The sequence below is a fragment of the Hakea prostrata genome, chromosome 4 (genome assembly GCF_041222555.1).
Source record: "Hakea prostrata isolate BN-2017 chromosome 4, UWA_Hpros_2, whole genome shotgun sequence".
Classification (NCBI taxonomy): Eukaryota; Viridiplantae; Streptophyta; class Magnoliopsida; order Proteales; family Proteaceae; genus Hakea; species Hakea prostrata.
The window spans coordinates 12,093,810-12,108,441 of record NC_142603.1 but is presented as its reverse complement, the minus strand read 5'-3'; the positions used below and the strand labels follow the sequence as shown (position 1 = coordinate 12,108,441).

The following is a 14,632-nucleotide window of genomic DNA, read 5'->3' as shown; positions in this document are numbered from 1 at the left end:
GGAGAACCTTTTTCCTTTACGATAAGTATAAAGCGGAATAGAAGCTGCATCAATAGATCCATACTAATTAGTCATTTAACTTCGTAAATAGAGCTTCCGACGACTGATACCTTGTAACCCGCCACCAAATCCATTTTGCTTCTCAGCGGAGCACCGAAATTCATAGCTAAAACAGCAGGAGAAATCAAGAATGCGCAGCAGAACCCTCAGAAGAACTGATTTCAATAACTAATAACTAATAGATCATATATGTTGCTTCCTTGGCCTCATACATAATAAATCCAACGAAAGCGAAAGCAATAAATCCAATATAACGAAGCTTTAACATTGCGGGCAGCGCGACGAAATCCTCAAAATAAAAAAATAAAAGTAGTTTTTTTTTACAAATGCGACTTGTTTACGGTTCGGTTCATGATGTAATTAGCCAAATCATAAAATAAAATCGAACCGTTCGGTTTGTTTTGGTTCTCTAAGGGTATTGTTGTCTTTTAGACCATCTACCTCGAAAGTAGTCGAAACGATTTAGATCGTAATTTCATTTTCAAACCGGTTAGAAATGGTGTGAAGGGTAGACCATTACGGCGTGTTTGGTAACAGGTGAAAGGAACAGTTTTTAGTGTTCTTTGGTTAGAACATCAAAAAATGCCAAAAAAAAGCTTGGGTAAATGGATTATTCTTTCATTTTTTATAAAATGAATTTAATGTATCCAAAAATTATTTAGTTTCCAGATCACTACAAAACAGAAGTTAGACTTGAGCCAACTGCACGGTCAAGTAGTCACCTTTTAAGGTTAAGTCAGTATTTGAAACACCACATGGCTCTAGCTTGATGTAGAGCTTTAATTGGATGAATCGATGGAGGGAACCGATTCAACCCCTTTTACTTTGTACGATCCTTTAGTTTATATAGATTTTATCTGACATTTTCGATTGGTAGATTCATTCATTCCCTTTATTGGTGACTGATCGATCCCCATGGTTGTAAGTGCATTCACAAGATTATAAAATACATAAGAAGTAAAAGGGCACGCCCACGATGTGGCGAACAATATTTTTTCGAGTGTGACTTATGCAAGCATTAACCATATGCACTACCAGTGCAAGCACTGAACCCATCAGCGGAGCCCCACTGGAAGCCTAGTATAGTCCATAGAAGCTAGTCACATGCTCAAGTCGAAGATCACACAACTGTCAAATACAAAAAAAACAAGAGGAGCAAAACCAAACTACTTGCGAGTGAGTTTAGGGCCACTAAACCACCACCCCGGTTGTGCGAACAGTTCAAAAGCCGGGAATTGTAGTAGTTTCAGGATCGAATTTGTGGAATTGCAGCGAAATCATCACCTTCAGAAACACCAGAAAAATCTACCTCTTCAAGTAGAAGGAAACCTGGTTGTTTGCACAACGAGAACGCATGGAAGCCTTTCGTCTCTCATCTCTGTTAAGAAGAACCTCCTCTTTTTCCTTGCAGAAGTTCCTTCCGTTCTCTTCATCCTCCAGTGCAGCGAAGTACCTTAACTTCATTTGCGACGGAAACGAAGAGGGCAGCCCATTTTATCGCCATAAGCTTATGTTCCAGCGGCCGACGACCATGAAATGGGACAAACGACTCTGTAACTCTGCCAGCTTCATTGGCTCAGTGTTGTATCCTTTGAAGATGGATAATTCCAACAAGCACCTTTCTGTTCATACCCTTCTCGATGTGAGATCTTACCGCTATTCTGATCGTACATTCAGGTGTGATTCGTAACTTTTTTGACTAATTCTTGTTCGAAATTCTACATATTTTCCCCCTGAGTTATTAGGGCTAGGGTTTTTACTTCCTTTAGTTAGCGGTATATGCTGTAGTTATGGAATCAGTTTGCTGGTCAAGCCAACACTCTTACAGTAATTTGACAGGATTTTAGTGAGGATGAAGGGCGAGATGGCAGAAATATCACTTCAGCATTTGAGACCAAATGATTTCATTTATGTTTCAGGTCAATTACAATATTACACAAAGGTTGACTTAACTGGAAAGCTCCGGACCTTTTATTCGGTGAGCAAATAATAGTTGTTGTTTTGGGGTTTATTCTCATTTCTAAAACTATGTAGTTTCTTCTTGGAGAGGATGATGGGAGTCCATCTTCTACCATTAATTCCTCTTAGTTTCATGATTATTTCGCCTCAATTTATCATGTTTTCACCTGCTTTTCAAATCATGTAAATATACCATTCATCCATATCAATTGGCATTGTAAAATCGATAACCTTGGAAACCTGTCATGTCACAAGTTCAATTTTATGTTCCCTATTCTTCTCCCAGTTCTTGTTGCTGGCTTTTTTTGCATGGGAATGTCTTCACCCCTTTTCAGCCCCACTCTCGTCTCTTCTTTTCTTGTTAAATTGGTCCAGCCCTTTTCTCTTTGTTGTTATCTCATCTTATTCTTGCAAATAGTTGTATAAATTTCTTTAGAACTCATCTGTAATATGGGTGACCTGGTTAGTTTTTGGAGTTATCCAAGGTAGAAACTGTTATTGACACTCTAGTTCTGCCTTGCAGTCTCTTACTTTTATCACCACCTGGGTTTTTGGTCAAAGAGACTCTACAAATTCGATGTCAACCATTCTATTCTAATATTTGGGGACAGTTCCTACTCTATTTGGGTTTTTTTTTCTTCTTTTTCTTTTTTTTTTGGGGGGGGGGGTGTTGAGGAGGTGATTAACATGAGGCTCAAACCCAAGACATCCTGGTAGGATGGGCTTTACTGCACAAGTGACTATCAACTGAATGTGGCAGTTGTCCTCCCTGTATTCTGTTGTTATTTCTGCTATCATATCCTTTTTCCAATCTCAAGTCAACTGATTAATCCAGGAAGAATTTGTGACACTGGTTTTCTGACATAAGCTGGGGTTAGATAAGTCTTTGAACTTCCACAATTTTAGCTTTAAAGGATATAAGGGAAAATTTCTCAATGGCTTTTGTTACCTTTTGCTGGTATTTTCCTAACTCTTGTTACATAATTTCTTTTAACATTATCCATTCTCTTCCAGATGCTTGTGAAGGAACTGAACTATGTTGCACAGAGTGGGCAATACGAAACTGGCAAGAAATTGGAGAAATCAAAACCAAAAGAAAGCCGACCTCTTTTCAGTAAGTCTGATAGTCTTCTTGGCTGTTTGTGTCATTGCTGTTAGTCTCCTTTAGAGTTCAACTTTGATGGTTCATGTTCTGCATCAGAATCTTTTTCTGGTTCTCTTTTTGGGTGTGTTATATCTTTGGCATATTGAACTGTTCAATCTTATTTTTACCAGGTTAAGAAAGCTGGCAGATGAATAATATCTCTGCATCAGCATGGTAGCCCAACTAGTTTCTGCTTGTGTTTTACTGACATAATTCCAGATTGGTAGGAGACCGACTAGAAGCCAAAACATTTGCTGTGAACATCATCAGGTAGGCCAAATATGGTTCTTTGGATCAAATTAGGGATGCTGTTTCGTGGAACCTAGGTTATTTTTTTGGGTAAACCAGAATTTTATTGAATAGGAAAGCAGGGATTACACAAGACATCCTGATTACAAAGATCTAGGAGCCAAGATTCAGATGCATGCCAAACTGTCCAACCTGCTAAGGGCAGGGCTTTCTGTGACAGGGTATCCGCAACTTGATTTGCGTCCCTACTAATGTGCTTAAAAGTCACAAAAGAAAAATCCCTTGAGAGGAATCTGATCTCCTCAAGGCTTTGATTTGGTCAAGTAGGGAAGTCTAACAGTGAAGGTCTTGTTAAGTTTTTAGTGGTGACAAATGATCTTAATTGAAGTTGCAGCAATTTAGGAGGTTTTTGGTTTTTAAAAGAGAGCTAAGTGCGGGTTTGACTGATCAGAAGTTCAGAACTCAACCAAACTCGAATGCTTTTGTTAGAAGGTTATGGGGAGTAGTTATATAGATTTGGAGATGATTTAACAGTTGATTTGGGCTGTGTGGGATTTAAGGTTTTCTTCTATGAAAGTTGAGAGAGATGGGTCTAGGGTTTGTATGGTCATGAAAGGAGAAGATTTGGGTTGAGTTTACTGCTTTTTATTTATTTATTTATTATTTTTTGGGTTGGGGGTGGGTTGGAGGTGTAGTAATTCATCCAAATCTCAACTGTTTCAATGATCAGGTTGGTCTGACAGTATATGGAATGTGGAAATTGACTAGAGAATAGAGTCTAGGATGTGGTCATTCAGAGGGTGAAGAAGAATTGCTAGGGTTTGGTTGCTTCAAAATTACTTGGAAGATGATGAAGAACACTTGAACAGATTTGAATGATGATGTAAATCCTTCAAACCAGAAATTGAATGTAGAACTCCAATGGTTTAGCAAAGACTGCTTGAATGAACCAACTGGGCTTCACACTGCAAGCATTGATTGGAGTTTGGACACAGAATCTCACCAGTGAACCTTCTGGGTTTCCCATTACAAGGTGGCATGGGATCACACACTGATCCCGCCAGCCTTGAACAAACACTAGATGAAGATCTTCAGTGGAAATGAAGAGCAGCAGCAAAAGCTTTTCATTAATCAAATTCATGTTCAGTGTTCGGCCCCCTTTAAAACTCGTTTGAAAGACTGAAAAATAAACTGAAAGCAAAGGCCTAACCCAATCCTTGAACTTGATAGGTTACCTAAATTGATTTGGAAACTAAAATCGATCTTAATCCAGACCCAGTTTACCTCAAAATTATGCAAATTTTTTTTTATCTATGAGGTATCAAATGTCCATTTGTTACCTCCCATGAAGACTGGTTTATTCATTCTCTGGCCTATCAGCGGCATCATACAAGGAAACCAGACACTGATTTGCTGCAAATGACACTAAAATATTTGTACCAGTGTGAATATATTAAGATAGAATGATGATGTTTTGTCTATGGATGTAATTTGGAATAACTTGGAGGCTTTAATATGAGTTATGCTGATTTTCTTTTTCAGCTTCATTCTCTTCATCCCTTTTCCAATTATACAGGTTTTCTGCAGTATGCATCAATATATATTATATAGATGACATCTACTTTACTTTTTCTTGTATTAAACTGTGAATTAGGTAACTATTGGCATTGTCCTTTTTTCTTGGGTGAAGTTTGATTCAGATGCTTACACCATTCGCAATGGCACCAATTTTCAAACATATATACGGAGAATTTCAGCGTCAAAAGTAAAAGAAGCTCTAAGGAGGATGAAAGTAAGCAAGGCACAAGGTCCTAATGAAATCCCAATAGAAGTATGGAAGAGCTTAGGAACCTATAGGCTAGCTTGGCTAACCAAGTTGTTCGGTAAGATTCTAAGAACAAGGAAATGTTAGATGAATGGAGGAAAAGCATCGTGGTTCCAATTTACAAAAATAAAGATATATTCAAAGCTATAATAACCATAGATGAATGGAGGAAAAGCATCGTGGTTCCAATTTACAAAAACAAAGAAGATATTCAAAGTTGTAATAACTATAGAGGCATCAAAATGATTTGTCATGCTGGGAAATTATGTGGGAGAATAATTGAAGCCCATTTGAGACAAGTAACCACTATTTCGAAGAAGCAATTTGGTTTTATACTGGGAAGATCTACAGTGGAAGCTATTTATCTTATTAGGAGACTTATGGAAAGGCATTTATATGGTCTTTATTGACTTAGAAAAAGCTCATGATTGAGTCCAACGTTAATTGGCAAGTACTAGAGAAACAAAATGTTGAAGTAAATATGTGGACATAATTAAAGAAATGTATGATGGTGCGGTGACAAGTGTAAGAATGGTGGGGGGACAAGTTGGTAAATTTCCAACTACAGTTGGGCTACATCAGGGATTAGCTTTAAGCCCATAGTTATTTGCACCTATAATGGATGAATTGACTAAAGACATTCAAGATGAGGTTCTTTGGTATATACTTTTTGATGATATTGTTTTGATGGATGAGACACAAGTATGAGTTAATGTCAAGTTAGAATCATGTAGAGCTACTTTGGAGTCAAAAGGCCTTAAACTAAGTAGAACGAAGATGAATATTGTGTGTGTGTGCCTTTGGTCCTGATCGAACGGATGGTGAGATGGTGAAACTTGATGAGAAGGAGATTTCACAAAGCGATTGTTTTAGGTACCTTGGCTTAGTGATAAAAAAAAAAGGTGTTAAAGAGGATTGTGTTTTCCAAAGAATTAAAATATGATGTTAAAGTGGATAGGTGCATCCAAGGTCTTATGTGATTGACGTATTCCTTTAAAGCTCAAAGGAAAGTTCTATAAGACCGTCGTATGACCAACAAGAATATATGGCACAGAGTGTTGGGCTGTTAAGAAATATCATATAGATAAACTTAGTGAAGTAAAAATGAGGATGCTATGATAGATGAGAGGCAAAACTATGAAGGATAATGAATGATCATATTAGAGCTGTCTTAGGTGTAGCTCCAATAAATAATAAGCTACAAGAAAGTTGTTTGAGGTGACACAACCACGTTCAATGGAGGCCTGTAAATGTCTCTGTTCGCAGAAGTGATTTAATATAGATTGAAGGAATTAGAAGAACCAGGGCCCGACTTAAGATAACCTTAAGGGAAATGTTGAGAAAAGATATCCATAGCTTAGGCCTTGTATCCAAAATGACCTCAAAGAAAGCTGGTTGAAAGGCAAGAATCCATGTAACCGATCCCATTTAGTTGGGACAAGGTTTTTTGTTGTTTAGTTTTTACTGCCATTTTATTTCATTGTATCATGAAAAAGTAGTGTTGGTTCATGGGCGTTGCGCTAAAATTGTTATAGCTTCTGTACAAAGTTCCATGGGCTATCCATGCGCTTCTTTTACATATTGAAACTTTACTGAGAATTTCTTCTTGCTGCAAGTTCCAAATTTCATTTTTCCTTTCTTCTTGTCTTGTGTCCCTGAGCTCTTGCATATTTTGATTGTCCAGTTTTAGGTGCATCAGATTCGGAAAAAAATAGAAAAGATCGTCTTTACTTGTGGCAAGTTTTCTTCGCCAATCCAAATGAATGGTGGGACAACAGGCATGGGAAAGTTAATCCTAAGGCTCCAGATTTTAAACATAAGGATACTGGTGAGGCCTTGTGGCTTAGTTCATCTGATCCTCCTTGGGTTACTAGGCAACTTGAACTGCATGACTCTAGAATGGGTCAAAGAAGGTATCAAGACTCGGTTGGTTCACATTCCCGTGAGTTTTTCTGGGAGTATACAGATGAAGAATTGTTTTCTGAGTTTGAGAAGAAGGAAATAGCACAAGGGTCATAGATTTGATGTCCTAAGGTTGTTCTGCTTGCCACAAGAGATGGACCCTTGGAATTGTTCGTGGTTAATAGTTTCGTTGGCATTTGATCCTGGTGGTGTCAAGGTTAGAGTTTGAACATTTTAGCTTGCCACTTGAAAAGCAAGAATGGAATGTATATACCATGGTGTACGTACTGCTAGGTTGAACTGATTGATTGCTAGAAAATTGTTTCATTTGTGACCGACGATCATGCTTTATTGTGACTGTGAAGGCTGCTTTAGTATTTCAAGCGAGAACCATGGTTCAAGTAGGCAGAATTGGCCAGAATTGCCTTTGGATACATTTCTATACAAGCTTGGGGTGCTTATGAAGAAACTCTGGAAGGATCTGGTAGAAAACCATGACACTTATATACCAGGTTGTGATGGTTGTTCAAAGGTTTACCATTAAGTTTGTACTTCCTTAAGGTCAAGATATATGGGTTCCATCTAGACCTTAAAGTAAACTATCATGGTGACGAAAAATTTCCAGGAAAGCTTGAGCTATCGTGTAACTTTGTGGATTTTTTTATTAATTTTTATTTTCTTTCCCCTTCTTTAAAATCACTATTCTACTGCGAGTTTCTTTGATGTTGTGTAAATACAGAAACTCCACTACACATCTTATCAATGACTTCCCTTCCAACTAAACAAAGCCAATTTTAGATCCCAATGACAAAGCCTTGAGAAGAAACCTTTTCTTCACTTCATCTTCTTGGGGTTTTCTTTTCGTGCGTAGTTGGAATCAGTAGCAGCTACAGAGAGATGATCATTATAAGTAATGAAATAATGGCAGCCCAGCCCAGCCCAGCCCAGCCCAGCCAGCTGTCCTAGACTCCTAGTACATGAAAGGATGTTACTGGATGGGGCTTGACTTGAACCGTAGCCCAATTCTGGAAGTCTAAAACTAGGCCCAAGCCCAGACATGCCCTGGTTGTCCTTGAACTCTTGAAGTCAATGGTTGTGTGTTTTGCCCATAGTGCAACATTTCGCTGAAATTCGGTGAATTTTGGCCTTTTCGGTGGTGGATGAAAAGATATTGAGGGCGAAACCGAGATGGTCCAAAAGTCGGCAATATTTTGCGATATATCATTGAAATCTCGATATTTTAAAGATCTCTTGCAATTTTATGGTGGAATCTTCAAGGTCAATGAACAATCTTACCAATTCTGTCCCAATGATTCAAGTCTCAAAAGACAATGTGCCAAATGTGATTAGGGAGGAAAATTCTACTTAGAATAATTCTTAGAATATTTTGTAGCAAAATCTTCAAGATCAATGAGTAATCTTATCAATTATATCCCAGTGATTTGGGCATCAAAAGGCAACGTGCCAAATGTGGTTAGGGAAGAGTATATACATAAAATAATTTAAATTATGAAGGAGTACTGTAATGGAATCTTGAATGTCAATGGGTAATCTTTTCAATTATATCCCAAATGATTTAGGTCTCATAAGGTAACATGTTAAATATGGCTAAGAATGAGAATTTGCATAGAAGAATTTATAGGAAGTAATTCAAATTTACTAAGTATTGACATCAAATTAACGTAGACACCAAATTTGGGCAAAAAATAACCAAAAACACCCCTGAAACGGGGGGTCAAAATATGCTGAAGTTTCAGCGAGATTTTGCCCGTTTGCCCGGTTTGCCAGGTAGCGAACTGGTGAACCTTGGCAAAATTTCGTTCCTTTTGCCTACCCAACTAGGAGAGATAGGGAGGAGAGAGAGATCTTCCCTCTCTCATTTTTCAGGTGTCAGGTAAGTTTCACTACCATCAGAGTAAGGAAAGCCGAAGCACTACTTGTTGACAAAATTGCAAAGGTGAAGTCTTCAAATCAATCCACAGTTAGGTTCAGCAAAGACTCAAAGCTTGGGTTGAAAGACTAAATTGGCAGTTCAGATGTACTTGGAGAGGAGTCGTATGCATGTATAATCCACTCTTTCTCTCTCATCAATGTCAGCTTCTACTTTGGATGGAAAATTTTCTTCCAAAAGCATATTCTCCATGATTTTCAACCAAAATCTTATAGAAAAGGAGATGCAGATAGAATTAGGAGCTAAGCCTTAACATGTTAGTTGAGGAGTCCATATCAAAAACCTGTTTGATGGCAACTTGTATAACAGAACTCACCCAATCTCTAATCAGTCTCATTTTTTTTTGTTCCAGTGGTGTAGTTCAAAAAGTATATAAAAATAAAAATAAAAATTGTGTGGTCAATATTGAATCTGACTACCAGAATTGATCTGGACCATAGGCAGTTCAATGTTGTACAAACGCATTAATTGTGCAGCACCGAAGCACGACTCAGCGAAGCCAAGACCGTTCTAGAGGATTCAGAACTCAAACCTGAATATTCCAGGCATCTGATGTAGTCCTTTTATGGGACCCAGAGAATATTCTTCTCATAATGAAATGAGGAGTCACAGTGTGATGTCAAATGGGATATTTAACTTTATTTGTGTTGGTTTAAGGTTCATCACCATCACAGTATATTCATATATATAATTAGAAGAGAGAATAATTAGTGTAACATCAAAGCATGAAATTTTTTTCATCTTTTGTTGTTGGTGACCATTGAAAGAATGTGCCACCTAACAAATGGTCCTACTACTCTACATGAATAACAACATTTAATCAAACACACTACTCTAGCTGGGAATTAAATTTTGAAACCTTAAGAGATATATATCTACCATGAGTTCCCATCTCCTTCTTTAATGATGGGGTCCCTCCATATAGAATGGAGCCCTCACTGATTTAATGTATAGTTTGATTACTGTATTGTTTCTAGGGGGGGGGGGTGTAAGCATCCATGACTGGCTCTTTGGTGGGTAATGATGTAATATAGGTGAGGATAAACTTGGAATATTCTAAAGTTGGTCAATTAGTTTTTTCAAAATAGATTAAAGAAAATAAGATTAGTTGGTCTATGAGCTATGTTGTCTTTTAGAATTTAATTCCAATTCTGGAATTAATACTGAACAAACAGTAGTGGATAAGCATTATTCCTAAGATGGCAAAAAAGGAATCTCAAAACCATTGGCAACAAGGCTCTTAAAATCTTAGCTGGTATTTTGGTTCAACAAGACAACAAGTGAGATCTTTAAGAGATTTTGTAACTATTTGGGCTTTCTTATACTTATCCGGTGAGCATTTCCATTTGTTTATGTTAATCACTAAAATGGTCATTCTATATCTTTCGGTCTGAACCAACAGTTGCACGATCCGACCAGGTTCACTACCTAGCAAGGTTCAACCAGGCGGTTCATGATAGGACTGATCATAGTGACAAACACATCCGCCTAGCAGGATGAGTAAACCTCACAAGGATAGACTCATACCATCCAATAACTGGAGAAGGGAGTCAGCTAGGTAAAAGAACTCTTTATTGAGTTACTTTCCTAAAACAACTCATATTAGAGTCATATTCCGAATATAACTCTATCATCATACACTATATAAACACCTCAAGTAAACACTATAAAAAAGGTATTCATATTCTCTATTGAGTAGTTGAGATCATATCATTGATACTGACTTGCTCGTCGGAGATGTACCTCAACCACACAAGGTCGAGCACGTATTTTGCAGGTTCGAGACAGGGAAGGGCGAGCGAGATTTTGTACAATAGTTTCAATGGAAAATTGTCATTGGAATTTTTTTGAATTTTACATCACAATTAAACATATTTAGGCATGATTGAAAGATTTGAGGAAGATAATTCGAACATATGGTTTAGTTTTTTTTTTCTAATTTCTAAACATCTTGCTTTTGAGATAAATATCTTAATGTGACAAGCACACCCTTAATGATGTAAAAGATGAATTATTTTTGATGCATCAGTTGCACCTTTTTCTCTAGACTTTCCTTAGCCAAAAGCAGAGACTGACAAGCGAAGAGTCGTGTCAATTGATTCGTCACCACTTATCGAGTGACTTCAAGTCGTACATTGACCGGAAGAAGTGTAGCCAGAAGATGAGGTCGAAGATGGCTAGGTTTCTTGTTTGCTTTTGGCTTTGGACAACACAAACTTGCCGTCTCGTTCACTTCTTGATAACATGCATATTGAAGGGAGGTATTTTTCAACATTTTTTTACTAGATTTACACTACAAATATATTGCACTTGTTTGTCAATCATTTAGATTATATTAAACCTTCGATAAAAATGACAATATTGAGAAATCGAAGAGGTAAAAATTTAGTTAAACAATAGGTCATAACAAAGTAGATTTCACATTGATTAGAGTTTCATATAGACGCTAAACAGGGAAATAGATAAGTAGGGTCTACAGAGTGTGGACTGTCAGGGGAGATGATTCGGACCCCGGACCGGGGTCTGCATGGATCAGTTGGGGGTGAATATCTACAAATAATATGACTATTGAAATGACATTTCTATACGTGGTTTTAGAGTTTTTTTTTTTTTTTTAATGTTTTGTTATTTACTTTTATCTGATGGTCCAATTTTTTGTCATCCAGCCGCTGGATGGACGACATCTGGAAGGATCTGCATTTGAAGCCTAAAGGGTAAAACAGTCAGATGATAATTATTGGAAACCTAATTGGATAAGCAGCCAGTCTTAAACTTGCCGGAGGAGCTGAGGATTCCTCAAGAATGCCATACCCAGCACGGCAGGGTAGCCAAGATTTTGGTGGAAAATTGGACACGCCGCCTTGTTGGAGGCTGTGGGTTGTGGGAAGTGGTTATCCTCGACACTTGTAATAAATCCTTTCAAGATAAGATGCAATGTTTGGTGGGAATGCTGGCCAAGTAAGAGAAACCTCAAGCAGAACCAGAGAATTCCACTGGAAGAACTAGGTTGTACTTCCAATCTGACATTATTGAGGAAACACAAATATCAAAGTCAAAATATGGTTTTCAGTTTTGCCCATAATTCACAACACAAAGCAAGTTGAACCAGCTTTTTCTGCTACTGTGTTTCAGTTTAAGTCTCCAGCTTCTTTTCTCCTATTGGGAGATACTGTTTGTTTCTTCAACAACAATGAAATTGGAATTGAAAAGGAAATGGGTGAAAGATTTTGTTTCTGTTTCCTTCATATCACAGGGATATTACATAAACCTCATTTATCAGATTACTTGGGGGGGAAGTCAAAAGAACAAAATAATCTATGAGGAAAACCTGCAAAATTTTCACAGATTCTCTGTCTGCCTTTCTCTTTCTCATCCTCTGTTTCTCATGAGGATCCTTCAGTCTGTATTTTCTTTTAATTTAGTTGTTCTGAATATCTAAACTCTCCATACACTTGGTTATCTGCAAAAATTTATGGATGATGGATCTGTCTATACATGTTCTTCACCCGACTTGTGGTGATTTCCTTTCCAACTGTTACTCTCAGATTTTCCGTCTTCATCATCTTCCATGCTTTCACCACCTGTGGTGGAGATGCCTCCAGCAGTTCCTGCCAACTGAAGAGGACCCTGTGGAGATCCAGACTGTGATGTGCTGGGCTTTGAAGATGTCCCATATTGATCTTGGGACATCCACAATCCTCCCAACACAACTACTGATTGATTCACTGGGGTTGCTGTGGCTGGAGCCCTTCTGGTATGAAGTCTGTATTTCTGAAACACCACAATACAAACTCCATCATCATTTCACCATTACACTAATTAGGAACAAAATTATAACAAAAATTGCAGTTAACCTAAAAAGAAAAACCCACCTGCAAATGGCTCTTCACTTCATCATTGGTGAGGCCATCTACCTTCATCAGATCTCTTATTTGCTTGGGTGTGGCAACTGCATATAAATAATCATATCAGACGAATGAAAGATATACAAACTAGCATTCCCAAATTCATGTTCTGTTTTCCTATACAGAATGAAACTAAATCTATAATTGGAGTAGTAGCCAGGAATTATCACCCACCATTACTACCATTTCTATAATTCAACCCCAAGCCCAAAAAAAAAATTCTCAATCAGAAACAAGTACAGAAAGTCCATTTCTTCTTATTTCTTCCTAAAGGTTTCAATTATAATTAGTATTCTCTCCCTTTCCTAGTTTTCAAATTTCACTTCTGAGTTCTATACCTTGTGAGCCTCCAAGCTGCTGTAGGGCATTAACGAAGCGCCTGTGTAACTCTGGTGACCAACATCTCCTTTGCTTCCTCGAAGCCTGTTGTTGTGAGGTAGTCGTCGCCGTCGTCTGCGGCGGCTGTAAGTTTGACTGTGAACTAGTAGAGGATGAGGAAGCAACAGTTCTCTTTGAATTCAGACCTGAGCTTGCTTCACTTGCAGATGGAGTCTTAAGTCCAGGAGTCAAAAGAGAAAGCCCAGGAACAGTTAACATCTCCTCCTCTTCTTCCTTCACGGGCTGTGCCGGAAAACCCATATAACCCTTGAAAGGCATGAACGCCCCTCCTCCTCCGCTCCTGTATTTGCATGACTGAAACGGATTTTCAGTACTGACACACTTATCTTCTTTGGCTCCCTGTAGTCACATTAGCCAATTGTCTTTCAATAAGAAGAAAAATAAAAATAAATCATCTCCCACAAAACTGATTCGTTTAAACCATTTAGAAACACGATAGAATTATTTACCTCTTTTATATCTGCAACAGATTTCTGTTTCCGATCGCTGTTAAGATCACCATTTGAACTCCAGAGCTGAACAGAGCTCATCCAGTTTCTCTTGTCTCTGCAATCCTTTTCGTTCTTTACCCCTCCGTCGTTATCACAGTTTCTCTTCAATGGAATGAATTCTTCAATTACAGGTCGAACATCAGATGCCCTATAGTGCATTGTTTCCTCCTTCAATGCTTTAATGGCTGAAAACCCATCAAATAAAATCAACAAAAATAAAAACCCATTACAGAAATGCAAGAAAAGATGCTGTAAAAGCAAAATCAAAAGAAAAATACCCACCGTCATCTAACAAAAGCATGCATAGAGGAAGCTCCCGTTTGAAGACATCGATCTTCCTCATTTCATCTTCTAATCTCTTTACATATTCATCTAGCTTCGATAACCTCTCAGAAACATCACCGATCGTCGAGATCTCTCGAAGAAAACCTGTAACAGTTCTGGGCACGTACCCCGGATTGAGATCTAAGCTCAGTTCCGGTGAATTCGAACCCATGTCGGTGTTTCAGATCTCAGTGTCTTTCTGTGCTTTTTTCTCCTCTCTCTCTCTCAACAGAGCCCAGATGAAATGAGAGACGGGTAGATTGAAAGAGAGAGTGAGAGACAAGATTTATACGCAGCGATTGGAAGCCAAAAAACCGGAATCGGGGATCTAAAAAAGGTGGTTTTAGGGAAACCAGGAAAGCAGGATTAAAATACGAAGATTCGGTTACACAACGCCGGTTTTCTACACCTCAAAGTCGTACT

At 38.1% G+C, this 14,632-nt stretch overlaps 3 protein-coding genes across 3 annotated transcripts in view; 1 reads left to right on the top strand and 2 right to left on the bottom strand.

The window, feature by feature from the left end:
- The window catches only part of LOC149017936 (golgin candidate 6-like), a 52,037-nt gene extending 51,696 nt beyond the window's left edge, over positions 1 to 341 (bottom strand). Inside the window, exon 1 of the mRNA XM_089152259.1 lies at positions 111 to 341. Within this exon, the coding sequence (XP_089008385.1) occupies positions 111 to 164 (54 nt within the window). The 5' untranslated portion in view covers positions 165 to 341. The remainder of the gene's footprint in view (positions 1 to 110) is intronic.
- Positions 342 to 1,196: 855 nt separating this feature from the next.
- On the top strand, positions 1,197 to 7,966 carry OSB1 (Primosome PriB/single-strand DNA-binding protein). Its single transcript, XM_089152258.1, has 4 exons — positions 1,197 to 1,737; positions 1,900 to 2,038; positions 3,034 to 3,133; positions 6,922 to 7,966. The coding sequence occupies exons 1-4, from the start codon at positions 1,415 to 1,417 to the stop codon at positions 7,254 to 7,256; spliced, it is 897 nt and encodes a 298-aa protein (XP_089008384.1). The 5' UTR covers positions 1,197 to 1,414; the 3' UTR covers positions 7,257 to 7,966.
- A 3,652-nt stretch (positions 7,967 to 11,618) lies between these two features.
- LOC149017934 (transcription factor HHO6-like) lies at positions 11,619 to 14,632 on the bottom strand. The gene is made up of 5 exons (XM_089152257.1): positions 14,168 to 14,632; positions 13,844 to 14,070; positions 13,334 to 13,733; positions 12,963 to 13,039; positions 11,619 to 12,861 (listed from the first exon to the last, which is right to left on the bottom strand). The coding sequence occupies exons 1-5, from the start codon at positions 14,379 to 14,381 to the stop codon at positions 12,580 to 12,582; spliced, it is 1,200 nt and encodes a 399-aa protein (XP_089008383.1). The 5' UTR covers positions 14,382 to 14,632; the 3' UTR covers positions 11,619 to 12,579.